This window comes from Salvelinus namaycush, chromosome 3 (genome assembly GCF_016432855.1).
Source record: "Salvelinus namaycush isolate Seneca chromosome 3, SaNama_1.0, whole genome shotgun sequence".
Classification (NCBI taxonomy): Eukaryota; Metazoa; Chordata; class Actinopteri; order Salmoniformes; family Salmonidae; genus Salvelinus; species Salvelinus namaycush.
Genome location: NC_052309.1, coordinates 53,388,326 through 53,402,343, shown reverse-complemented (window position 1 = coordinate 53,402,343; position 14,018 = coordinate 53,388,326). Strand labels below are relative to the sequence as shown.

Below are 14,018 nucleotides of genomic sequence, written 5' to 3'. Positions count from 1 at the left end.
CTTGTCAAGGGTATGGTTGACTGAAATACCATAGGCCTATCGCACTAATGATATTAACATTCACAGACACCTGACATGGAAAAGCAATTTTTAGAACCTTGCACATATATCATAATTAGCTTGACATTTGACATGCAATGAGTCCATGTGTGCCTGTTAGCATATTATGTTGGTTATTATAAAATGGAATATGTATTCATGCTCGCGACAAACGCATGACCGAGGACGCAGCACGCAGAAAGAAAAAGCTGCACGAACACTCGGCCTACTCTAGCCTTACTCCATCGTCGGTTTCGTCCCGCAATATTTACTATTAGCGTTTTTGTTTTGCGAGGTGGCGATTTCTAGTCGGCGTTGAGAGGTCTCTCCGGCAGTGTTCGGATCTGACATGTTGGTTGTGAGTCATCGCAGCACTGCGGGGTGCATTGAGCTGTGCTGTTAGCTCCACACACCAGGCTGAGAGAGGGAGCCGGGCCGCTCCCCGAGCCTTGCTCCTCAGAGGACTGTGGACACAGTCGATACTGAGGCGTAAGAGCGCTAGAGTGAGAGAGGGAACAGAGCCCACTGCAGGAGGAGGTGGAAAATGAGAGTAAACGCATCAAAGGGCTTTGATGAGCCGATCAAGAGCCTCACTGTGGTCACATAATAACAGCTAAGGCCAATCATTTGGGGGGGGGGGGGGGGGGGGGGGGGGGGGTGTATTGTGAGTTGCCTGAATGTGCAGTATTAAGGGCTCTATGTGGGGTAGAAACAGATACATTAGTAGTGGTGGCCAAGCCTATGTGGTATTGTGGTTTCAAGTCAACTTCACCCGGCTTTCAGGGCTTCACTGTTTGGAATTGCAATGATTGTGGATATATTTATTCACTGTGAGATTGCGTTGACACGCTTGTCCTATTCAAATCTGGAGAGACACACACAGAGCGGGAGAAAGAAGAGCGAGTGGGAGAGAGAGAGCTGGCTCATTGTCTCTGGGCAGCCATGGGTGGAAGCTGGCTGTGTGTGTGCACTGGTGTGTGGTGCGTGGTGAAACTCCCCCATTACCTGTGGGATTATGTTTCGCATGGCGTGGCACTCAGGCACACCGAGGGAGGGAGGCAAGGCCACAGCTCAGCAAGCAGAGCGCTCTGTACCCCAGCGCCAGGATGGGTGTCGAGGCTTTACGGGCTGAGCGGTTCCGATCCAGCCCCCCGGGCCAGGCCAATACTCAGCGGGCCCCGGACTTCTGAGCAGAACCGAACCCTGTGCGTGCGTGCAAACTGCAGAAGTAAATGTGACCGTGGCTTTTTACAAGCAATCAAACCTGGACGTCTGCAGCTGAGCTCTCCACCGCAGACACAGCCATAGCCAGCCGCAGACACAGCCGCAGACACAGCCATAGCCCAGACTCTGCCTACGTTCCAGGGAGATCTGCATTAATGCATCTGGAAACGCAGCAGTCAGACAAATATGAGCTATTTCTGTTTCCCTCTTTCATAAGCGTCTAAAAAATGATGCCGTCTGTCCTTCTCTTGAACTCCAGAATTAGTGTCTGAGGAGAAATTCTCTCAGAGACTCGAGACAAAAGAATATGCTCTGAAAGTGTACTATGAGTCTGCATAGCATGCCTCTTAACCCAATACACTCGTGGGATAGGGCTAAATTGAAATGTTTCTTACAGAAGACATATGGAAAGCATATGCATAACCATGGTAACAATCAAAAGGGAACAGATTGGAGATTATGTGAAAATTATTAAGTGTGAGGACAAAATGTGAAGACAAAACAGTTAATCTGACACAAGACTTAATCCATACATTACGTTATTGATTTTATGCATATTTTACATTTACTGTACTTCGCCACATTTGTTGATAACTAAATCTGTAGATACTCTGGATACATTCAGTAACATGACTAGATTATTCCTGGGAAATGTGGGGTAGGTGCAACATAAGACAAAAATGACAAGGGTTTGAGTGAGAAGTATAACTGGTATCTCCAAGTGGCCACACACAGTTCCTACGTAATTTGAATGCACTTTTACGACTCAAAGAGGAGTCTTCAACTATAAGGTGCTATTTTGAGCTCTCCTAGCTGTGCCGTTGAGGAACTAGAGCAAGCAGACTTGTAGTTGTTATCTCTGGAACACAGCCCTGCATCCGTGTCAATTACTGTTGTTGTTCACACATTCCAAAAACAGTCCATTATAAATCGCAATCTGGTCAGATCTGGTCAGATGGGCATTATTTGAAAGTGTGTTCTATTGGCAACATGGCTAGCTAGCTAAATTACTAAATAGGATCTTACAGTGTTAGGCTTTCACAAGGCAGTTCAGAGAAGCAGGCCATCATTTTGGTGCATTCAGATGCGTGTTCCCCGCCAAATGTCTTTTTAACTGTACATAGCATAGTGATCATAAACGTTGACACTACTGTATATGAGTTTTATGATATGGAAATGTGAACTGCACATTTGGACTAACGGCTGTTTGTCCAATGTCTCGTCTTTCAAAAGACATCGATTCCCCAATCAGCATGAGGGATCGGGGCGAGTCAAAACCAATACTGCACAGTGAAGATGAGTCCTTGAGCTCTGACGTCATGAGTAGCATGTTATTGTACAGCCACTGCGTGTCCAAATCTGCTATTCTGAAACAGTGTACGGGTAGAAGTGTAAGGAGCTACTGGGCCAATCACAGGGCCGATGTTACATCATGAAAGACTGACACCCACTAGTTGTCCTTGTGTCTCTCCGCTCGTCCATTCCTCTAAGGACACTCGTTTGCCACAAAGGTCTTTTTATATTCCTTGTGGTTTGTTGTGAAACGCACTCGCTCACAGGCCTACCGCATCCAAGGGGCTGAGAGGTTTACTGTTGCTAGGACACAGGTGAGGTGAGCAGGCCTGATGCAAGCCCGAGCAGGTCTAGCATCATCGTGCTAGGTGGGGAATGGCGATGGAGAGTGGAGAGCCCTGCTCCTGCTGCCTCCTGCGTCTCTCTCGCTCCCCCCCCCCCCCCCCCCCCCCCCCCCCCCCCCCCCCCCCCCCCCCCCCCCCCCTTAAAGGACAGCAGGTCTAATTTACACTAATTGGTGAACGATGATGAAAGGGAGAGATAAATGACAAGTATGTCTAGGCTTAGCTATCCACCTCCCAAACCCCCTTTTTGTTATAGGTTCTACTTTTATCCCCGTTACGGTACATTCGGAAAGTATTCAGACCCCTTCACTTTATCCACATTTTGTTGTTACAGCCTTATTCTAAAAAAAGATTATTTTTTTTAATCCCTCATCAATCTACACACTACCCAATAATGACAAAACAAAAACAGTTTTTTTGAGTTTTGTGCAAATTTATACAAAATTCAAAACTGAAATATCACATTTACATAAGTATTCAAACCCTTTACTCGGTTATTTGTTGAAGCACCTTTGGCAGCGATTACAGCCTGGAGTCTTCTTGGGTATGACGCAACAAGCTTGGAACAGCTGTATTTGGTTAGTTTCTCCCATTCTTCTTTGCAGATCCTCACAAGCTCTGTCAGGTTGGATGGAGAGCATTGCTGCACAGCTATTTTCAGGTCTCTCCGGAGTTGTTTGATCGGGTTCAAGTCCAGACTCTGGCTGGGCCACTCAAGGGCGTTCAGAGAATTGTCCCGAAGCTACTCCTGCGTTGTCTTGGCTGTGTGCTTAGGGTCGTTGTCCTGTTGGAAGGTGAAGCTTCGCACCAGTCTGAGGTCATGAATGCTCTGGAGAAGATTTTCATCAAGGATCTCTCCGTACTTTGCTTCGTTCATCTTTCCCTCGATCCTGACTAGTCTCACAGTCCCTGCCACTAAAAACATCCCCACAGCATGATGCTGCCACCACCATACTTCACTGTAGGGATGGTATTGGCCAGGTGATGAGCAGTGCCTGGTTTCCTCCAGACGTGACACTTGGCATGGTCTGAGAATCCTTTAGGTGCCTTTTGGCAAACTCCAAGTGGGCTGTCATGTGCCTTTATGGTAGAGTGAATTCCGTCTGGCCAATCTACCATAAAGGCCATTTTTGCTCTGACATGCATTGTCAACTGTGAAACCTTATATAGACAGGTGTGTGCCTTTCCAAATCATGTCCAATCAAATTAATTTACCACAGGTGGAGTCCAATCAAGTTGTAGAAACATCTCAAGGATGATCCATGGAAGCAGGATGCACCTGAGCTCAATTTCTCAAAGGGTCTGAATACTTATGTAAATAAGGTATTTCTCTTTTTATTTTTAATAAATTTGCAAAAATGTCTAAACTTGTTTTCACTTTATTATGTGGTATTGTGTGTAGGTTAATGAGGGAAAACATTCATTTAAATCCATTTTAGGATGCTGTAGCGTAACAAAATGTGGGAAAAGTGAAGGGGTCTGAATACTTTCCGAGTGCACTGCATGTTACCATGAACTGATGCTGGAGCTGCTGCTCTGGCCATAAGCAGGAGCTTTCATTAGGCATGATATGAAACCAAGAAAGATGGGTCATTGACACTGAAATCAACCTAATGACTCATAAAACAGGATTAGAATGGGCATATTTAGAATAACCCACCACCTGACACACACAGACACACATCCACTCATATTAATCCCCTTCTCTCTCCGGTATCAGTGATGGAGCAGGGTTGGCGGTTGTCACTTTTATGTGTGTGTTCTGATTGTAGTCATCTGTCCATCATTAGTGACAGGCCATGTGGTAAAACATGTGAGACAGGTGGTAGACGTCCTCAGCCCTGCGTGGCTCTCCGCTCTCCGGGTGAAACCAGTGCTCCATCAATACGCCTAGTCTGTCACATTTTTTTTATTTTTTTATATCTGCCTCATCAGACTGGCTCTGCCCTGGAAAACACGACCCTCAATGTCCCCAAGCTTTTGGAGACTTTGACCTTCATGCTGGCAAAACTTAATGTGCAGAATGAATCCGGTGTACACTAGAGAGAGCATTACCTGAAATTCCTTCCCTTCTTACTTTGGAGATGAGGCTTTGAGTGAAAATTCTCCTTATGCCGCATGTCATGGATGTGTTAGATATTCTATACAATGCACACGCTTTAAACTGGAGAAAAACAATCCACAACCCTGAGTCCTCGTCTCTTCATTCTACTCTAAATTCTGCTTCTGGCTTACAGAAATGACAATCAAAATTCAACTTTATTTCCATTCCACTTAATTTCATATTTTCGCTATAAACAAATGCCAGCCTGCATAGTAATAGTAAATTCAGGTCCATTTCGGATTCAAAGCAGCAGAGAGCAGAGCGCCTTGGCAATATTGCTGGAATGGCCAGCCACCATTGGTGAACTTGGCCGGTTACGGTTAGACGCATATAGTATGAGCTGTACAAGAGCTGCAGCTGTAGAGAGGGAGGCTGAGCATGTGGCCTGACTCCAGATATAATAATAATAATAAATAATTGATTGGATTTATATAGCGCTTTTCTACCAACTGAGGTACTCAAGGCGTTTTCTATAGTAGGGGGAAACTCACCTCATCCACTATCAATGTGTACTGTAGCACCCACCTGGGTGATGCACAGCAACCATTTTTGTGCCATTTTTCACCACACATCAGGTGAGGAGTGAAATATGCCAATTAGGAATGAGGGGGATAATTAGGTGGCCATGATGGAATGGGGCCAAGTTGGACATTTTGACATGACACCGGGGTTAACACCCCTACTCTTACGCTAAGTGCCATGGGACTTTTAATAACCATAGAGAGTCAGGATACCTGTTTAACGTTCCCTCCACAAGAAGGCACCCTACGCAGGGCAATGTCCCCTTCACTGCCCTGAAATTGGGATCTCCTTAGACCAGAGGGAAGAGTGCCCCCTACTGGCCCTCCAAAACCACTGTAATCCTATCCTAGGTTTCTTCCTAGGTACCTGCCTTTTCTAGGGAGTTTTTCCTAGCCACCGTGCTTCTACATCTGCATTGCTTGCTGTTTGGGGTTTTAGGCTGGGTTTCTATATAGCACGTTGTGACATCGGCTGATGTAAAAAGGGCTTTATAAATACATTTGACTGATTTGACTTCAACCAGCATCTGATCCCCCATCCAGGGACCGACAGAACTGACCCTGCTGAGCTTCAGGGGCAAGCCAGCAGTGGGATGCAGGGTGGTATGCTGCTGGCATATGTGTGGATGTTCTCCCTTGCTCTCCTTCATGAGACCGATCGGGGGTATATAACGCTGTCACACAAATTGTCTCCTCAGCACTTGCACATGGGCAGGATGGTGACATGGTCCATTTGGAGTCGGTGAAAGAGTAAGAGAGAGAAACTCATAACACGAAGGTTGTAATTATAGAAGAAAGAAAAGGTGTCTGGGGAACCGATGGTTGGGCTCAGGGATTTTGACAAGCGGAGTGGAATAGATTGGATCCATCTCGTCACGCTGCTCTTCACACCCACATCTCGCCCTCGCCGAGTGGGGGTGGGGTGGGGGGGGGGGGGGGTAATCCTTTTTAGATTCCATGGGTCTGCAGAAAGGGTGATGATCAGACAACAAAATGGCTCAGCAGCACAGGCATGTAGCATCATCTCTCAGAGGTGAGGGGATGAGGCTGGGGTCCCTCAGTGGTCAAGGATAGAGCAGCGGATAAGATGCACACTGTGGAGGGATTGGAGAGAACGCTGCAGCGGGGATGGATAGACCCCAGAAAGGGCTGCTGTTATTGGCTTGGCTTTTCATTGTTAGGAGAGACACTGTCGATTCTCATAGTCACACATTTGTATTCACAACAGTGTTGCTAGAAGCTGTGAACGACAAATCAAACATACTTCAAAGATGGAAACACGCCGGGAGATCAGTGGGAATAAAAGCTTTTTATTTCATAGTGCGCTTTTTGCGTGTGTGTTTGTGTGTGGCAGAGTGTTGGTGATTTGAGTTTGTGTTGATAAGTGTGTGACTTATATGGTGTGTGTGTGTGAAAGTTCGAGCCTAACGTCTGTGTTTACACACCTATAATTTGAGTTGTCTCTCGGGGATGGGGGTGGTGGTGGTGGTGCTGCTGCACAGACTGCACACCTGCTTTTAACTTCCTGTAATCCTGTCCTCAGATTGCTGTGAACTGCCACTTAGTTGCATCAGTCAGAGGAGGTGTGGCACCCAGGGACCAAGGCCCACGGCTGTTTTCATTACCGGTTCATCAGAGGCTGGTCCTGCCAGGGGACCAACCCGAGCAGGCCTGAGCTACGCTCCTCCATCACATCACGGCCCATCCTCATCCCCAGCACGACCTGCTTTCCGTTCCTCAGCCGGCCCGGCAAGCTCCCTCCCTGGCCCCTGAGTCTGCTCCACTTTGTAGTTGAACTTCAAAGCCTTTAGACTTAGCTGTGTTTGCGTTTGCAGGAGAAATCCCCTGGAGGGAGCAGCTCCCGTATGGGTATTACAAGAATAAAGGCGTAATATTCGGAAATAAAAAAATTCTGCCACACCCAGTCTCAGTCCTCAAACTGAGGTCTCTTCACCTGTTAGATTCATAGCATTTCATCAGACTCCCCAGACCAATGTATTTGATCTTTTTTTGGATCGTCACATTGAGTTTTGATACATAACCACTGAAGTGAGTGGTAGCCAATAATAAATCATTATACTGCATTAGTCCACCGGGGGTGTCTCTCTGCGCTCTTCCTTGATGATGGATGTGACCTGAGGTCGGATCGTCTTGCTCCTGCGGCAGAGACCGAGACGGGGAACTCACAGTGCCTTCCCGGTAGAGTTGAGGTCATCTCTCAGATTAGTACTTCTCTAGGTAATGTTATACATCACTTTGAGGAGGTGAATTATAGATAAAGATTACATAAATTGTTATGCACCATCTCATGAATTTCTCATCTAACACATTTTCTGTTAATTATTCATGTTTATTGCAGGGCCGAAAATGAGTTTGTGGAAGATTTTCCCCAGACGTGATTAAGCAGTCTTAAGTGCATTGAAGCGACAGAGAGTATTTAACACTTGCCATGCTGGTTCATTGACAGACCGATGAACCACTGATTACCTCGCTTACATTGCTTTACATGTATGTGTGTGTCTTTAGAGAGGCCTGCAGAAGACCGTGTGTTGTACGGAAAGAAGCTAGAGAGGGCGGAGGAACCCGAAGGCGAGGATTTATTAATGCCTCGGCAGAACTTGGGTTCTTGTTCAGAATTAACGGAGGATGACCAACAGCTTGAGGGGCCCGCCTGTCATTTAGGTTTATTTTTACTGTCTTCGCCTCATTGACAAGCTTTTATTCAATCGGCTAATGATTATCTAGGTAAACCTTGGGAGTTGTACAGGCAGCAAGCAGTAAGCAGCGCAGTGCTGCAGCTCTTGTCTTTGAGCTAATGTATGCAAAGTACCTGTTTCTCTGATTCTTTTTCTACACTCATCCCCATGGGCAAATTTCTAGTGTGCATAACTATAGCTGCACAGCCAGCCTGATTTTTTGTTTTGTTTTGTTTCTTGTGTTTAAATGTAGGGTGACTGTGTGCACGCCTTGAGGAGATGGTTTGAAAATAGTCATTGAGAAGTGCTATTTTTAGAATGGCATCATTTTGATTGTTGTTAAATGGTCTAATTATAATGGACAATTGATTGTATGTGGCTCTTGGCACCGTCCTGGATTGAGGAAGGTAGCGCCGTTGCTGTATAGAGGTGTGTCTCGCTGCAACACGGAGTCGATATGCAGGATGGCTCCCCATGCATAAACCTTATCAAAAATTCCCCTTTGAACTCTGCAATGGCTTATAGTAAGGGCGCCCTCTGCAGGCTGAGTAGAAAGACACAGGTTTGTTGCCGGCATCGACAGAAATGCAGTGAATTGTGTCCCATTTAGACAAAGCTTTCAGAGAAGAGCTTATTATTGATAACGTTCCTGGACTTCTTTGTCCCTGATCTGTGCCAGGATCAGCAGCAGCAGCCCAATGTCTGGATAGCAAAGTGTATCTGGGACAGAGGCCTCGTGACTGCCGTGGGAGAAAAGAAAGGCTGCAGAGAGCGAGATGAATGAAGGAGATGTGGAGATGGAGGTAGATTGAAGGAGAGAGATTGTGGCAGATAAGCAGATAGAGGAGAGCGAGAGCGAGAACGCGAGAGCAAATGGAGTTAGTGAAGAAAGGCTGCTCCGTCTCTGTGACGATAGAGAGGTTGACAGTGGAGTGGCACAGGAGCATAGCCTGCCTGCCCACAAGTCAAGCTGAACAGCTCAGACAGGAGCTATACTGAGGGGCCCATCCTGCTCCATTCATTCTCCTCAGCCTACTGTCTGCCTCAACCCTGAGGAGGAGGGGGGGGGGGGGGGGGGATTTAGCTGGGATAGTAGGGCACAGATGAAGGTGAGTCATTAACACTGATACTGCATACGTCTGCATCTTCGCGTGTGTGTGTGTGCGTGCGTGTATATGTTTGCGTGTGGCCTCTATGCTTGTTTGCATACTGCTGTGCCTGTACATACCAATGTCGGTGTGTGTGCTGGTGTGCATCCATGTGGACTAGGGTAAGAGGGACTGGGTAGAATATTAAGACCCCCCTCGGCCTCTCCCCACGTAACCGTTTGTAGAGTAGATTTCATTTCTACCCCTGTTATTCACAGCCATTGGACCACTCTGCATGTTGTCATGTAGATGACCTTACGACCTCTGACTGACAAAACTACTGTTCCTTATACTATCATAGAGAGCAGCAGGTAGCTTAGTGGTTAGAGCATTGGGCCAATAACAGAAAAGTTGCTGGCTCGAATCCCCGAGCTGACAAGGTAAAAATCTGTCGTTCTCCCCCTGAACAAGGCAGTTTAACCCACTGTTCCCCGGTAGGCCGTCATTGTAAATAAGAATTTGTTCTTAACTGACTTGCCTCGTTAAATAAAGGTACAATTTATTTTATTTTATTATAAAATAAGAGTGTTGATCTGTCTGACTTGTTATAGTGAGGCTGACGTGTGCTTCAAGTAGATGCCATCCCCGTCCCAACCTAATAGCTACATTTTGGGGAATTTTGATATACCTGAATGTTCTACTCTCTGGGTTTTGCTCTGTGCAAAAGGTCAGTGGCAGCAGTAATTGGAGTTCTGGGGAGTAGGTGAAATATTGCTGAGATATTCACCCAAGGTCTTTTCCTAGCGATGGAATGTACGAGCTGATTAACTCAAGAAGAGGAGTTATCTTTGCTCATGTCACTTTGTCACTGAATTCATAGCATTATATATATTTGTATTTGAGTATTATTCAGATTCAGCCTATTTGTCTCTTTTTAATCAAGATATACAGGAAGGTATGAGACAAAGCCAACTCTATCATGGCTGTTTTAAAGAGTTTTCTCTTGAGTATTGGGATGAAGTGATTTACCTAAAGGCCATTGTGATTAAGTAATGAAGTGAGAGGCTTATTAAACTGTTCTCCTGGGCTGTGGGCTTACAGTCCACCTGTGTGGGAAAGCTGCCTGGCCATTGTGGCCAGCCCAACCCAGCACAGCTCAACAGCTCAGCTCTGTGTATTAGTGGTATATACACTACAATATTCACACTATGGTATTGTGCTCTCTCTATCGCTCTCTATCTATCTTGCTCTCTCTCTCTCTATCTATCTGTCTCTCTCTCTCTCTCTCTCTCTCTCTCTCTCTCTCTCTCTCTCTCTCTCTCTCTCTCTCTCTCTCTCTCTCTCTCTCTCTCTCTCTCTCTCTCTCTCTCTCTCTCTCTCTCTCTCTCTCTCTCTCTCTCTCTCTCTCTCTCTCTCTCTCTCTCTCTCTCTCTCTCTCTCTCTCTCTCTCTCTCTCTCTGTGTCTCGATCAGTTCTGAATCTGCTGGGGCTCAACTGGCAGCTGAAACCGGCCGATGGTCACCTGATCAACAACGGACTGAGCACTGGCCTGCCGGGCAGGAGCGACGTGGCAACAGTGCCCTCCGGAGGCAGAGGTAAGAACAGCCAGAGTCCACACAGCTACCGCCCCTGGCCATGGTGCTGAAACCCTCCACTACACTACACTGAGGCTGCATGGATGACTGGAGACTGTACTGGGGGTTCTAGTGAGGCTCTGGCTGTTCTGGTAGCTCTGGGCTAGAGGTCTGGTAGCTCTTGGCTAGATTTGTTTATGAACGGAGGGAACGATGTAGTGGAAATCGACAACCTGCTAATGTGCAAGAATGAAGAACAAGAAGTGCCTGGCTTTCATTTGTTAATGAACAAATTATAACGAGTTCTCCCTTTTCTGCTGTCTGGAGTGTTTGAATTATCGCAAAGCTTACCCCGTCTGGTGCAAAACTCCTAATAGAATGCTAATCACATCAACAGAGCTTACACAGGTTCTATTAAAGGAGCGTTGCCAATTGCATTAGAATTCAGGTTATTTACCTTGCGCTTTGAAGTTTGCTGTTGGAGCGCAATCAAAGGATGGCACAAGGCTGACCATCCGTCCGCCATAGTGCCTGTAATGCCTCATTTCCCTTGTGAATTAGTAACACATTAGAAAGGAAGTCTTCAGCCCTCAGATAAATATTTAGTAATTCCTCACACATACCAATGCACATTTGTTTGATTGCTGTTAAAACACCATATCACTCCCTTCGGTCTGTAGAATTTGCTGGCCTCGTCAGAGGCACGTCTTAATTTAGGAGGACTGTAACGACACATTCCATCTAATCCAACTAGAGGAGGCGTAGTGTGGGCGGAAGGAGCTGTGAAATCGCTCTCGGAGACTCGAGCTGTGAACTCGTCCTCTGAAGTGTTTTTCCAACAGCGTGACGTTGGCTTTGATGGAGGGCCTCTGGAGTGGCTCTGAGGAGCCGCCAAGCATGGGCTGTCTGATGAGCCGACACACCCGCACACACACACAAACGCACACACACATGTCTGGGCCAAGCTAGTTTGTTTAAGCCAGACGCTGAAATTGAGCGTTTGAATTTGCTGGGCTTCATGTAATTAGAGAAGGTTGTGGAAAGGACAAGATATGAGTGAGAGCACATCTGTCATCTGTTGGGAATGGCATCAAACGCCTCTCTACTGAGAGATACAGCAGTCGCGTTGGGTTCTCCGGGGTTTGGCAGGACTGGGACCAGTTGTTCATAAGACTGTGTTGTGAGGCAGACCTCAGACTAAACGGTCGATGCCTCCCTAACCTCCAGGGCTTGGATCCTGGTGTCTAGATGAGTTGAGGTCACTCTGCAGTAAAGACATAGAGAGGGAGCTGCGAGACTGTGCTGGAGGCGAGCCAGAGCTTTGTGGTTAGTGTGATTCTCTCGCTGTGTGTCTGTGATCCTCACTGTCAGGAGGACTTTGCAGATCTGCCTGATGTGTTCAGGAGGAATAACACCCCTGCTTTAATACTGTGGGAGGAACAGATCGCTACCTAGGACCTCATCTGTATCTCCCTTCACTCTCTCTCTCTCTCTCTCCACCCCATTCTTTCTTTATCTCTCTCCCTCATCCATTTTTAATACAGCCAGAGGTTTCTCAGCTAGGAAAATAAACTATTTGGGGTTAACTGCTCAAAACCAGAGAGGGATAGCAACCTTTGCAGTTATAGTTAATACTAGGAACTTCATGTTCCTGCACCAATTTCTCAAGCGTTTTTTTTTAAGGGGAGATGCAGTATGTTGCACTACAGATGATGGTGGACTATGATGATTTAGCAAAGTCTTCACTATATTCGACCCCCTCAGTCCCATGAGAGCTGCATGATAAACAGGTCTGGGAATACTGTAATCCCCCTCTCCGAGGGAGGAGGAGAATGGTGGCAGATCTTTAGTTCCTCACCGTCCCCATAGGGAAAAGGAGCTACAGGAACTGTGTGATGCCGCGTCCTGCATTACTACAATGTAAACATTAATCTAAAACCCTTTTACAGTGTGAGATGATTAATAGTGTCGTAAATACACACCTTAGTAGAATAGGATCTGTATGTTGGTTTTTCCCCCGCAATGAAACACAAATATTTGCATTGCCTCTCCATGAGCTGGAGACATTGACTTTCCTCTGGGTTTTCTCACAGCAGAGGTGTTCTTTCAACAGAGATCTGAGGTAAACTCACAGGGACCTTCACCTTGGATTTGATATGTCTAACCTACTCTTTCTCTCTTCTCTCTTTCACTCACCCCCTCTCTTTCTCTCGCTCTCCCATCCCCATTCCCTCCTCCGTCTCTCTTTCAGGACCATGGGTGTACAGGAACAGTAGTATAAGTACAGGTGAGCTGGAGGTAGGTCGGCGGGTGAGCCAGGACATCCCCCCAGGAGTGTTTTGGCGCTCCTTACTACACCTCCGCCAGCCCCTGTTCCTCAAGTTCAACATCTCCCTGGGCAAAGATGCACTCTTTGGGGTGTACATCCGCAAGGGTCTGCCCCCCTCCCATGCACAGGTACCCAGCAATGGCCATCTATATTGTTTTAGACCTAGATAGGTCATGTTTTAAGACCTGGATATAGCTATCATAGAAGTATATTGCATATGTCACAGATATGTTATAGACCTTGACATTAATTCCACCTGAATTTAATAAACAGGGTTGATTCAGCAGAATTGACTACTTCCTGACTAACCCTGTTCTCTCTGTTCAGTATGACTACATGGAGCGTCTGGACGGGAAGGAGAAGTGGAGCGTGGTGGAGTCTCCTCGGGAGCGCCGCAGCATCCACACGGTGGTTCTGAACGAGGCCATCTTTGTTCAGTACCTGGACCCTGGCACCTGGCATCTGGCCTTTTACAACGACGGCAAGGACAAGGAGTCTGTCTCCTTCAGCACCGTGGCTCTAGGTGGGTGCTGTTATTGTATTTCCCTGCTCTATATCTCTATTTTCTCCTTCGTAAAGGCAGGGAAACCATTTTGGATTCTGGTAGTGAGTAACTCCTCTGAGTGAGTTCTACAAATGCACCATTCAAGGTTTGCAGCCCTGTTGGCCAGATAGGGTTAGACTGATGTTAGTAGTGAACTCTGAATGTGTTGGCAAGGTTGAGCGGGAGAGATTGAGTTGTAAAAGATGTATGCCTGTGGAGTCCTCTCCGTCTGTAAGCTGCGTTTAAAAATATATATAATAAT

The 14,018-nt window shown here is 46.6% G+C and overlaps 1 protein-coding gene across 1 annotated transcript in view; it reads left to right on the top strand.

Moving 5' to 3' along the window:
• Nucleotides 1-14,018, top strand: part of LOC120044420 (teneurin-2-like) — a 203,608-nt gene that overhangs the window by 165,323 nt on the left and 24,267 nt on the right. Inside the window, exons 9-11 of the mRNA XM_038989068.1 lie at nt 10,782-10,904; nt 13,135-13,340; nt 13,540-13,735. Coding sequence (XP_038844996.1) covers nt 10,782-10,904; nt 13,135-13,340; nt 13,540-13,735 — 525 coding nt within the window. The remainder of the gene's footprint in view (nt 1-10,781; nt 10,905-13,134; nt 13,341-13,539; nt 13,736-14,018) is intronic.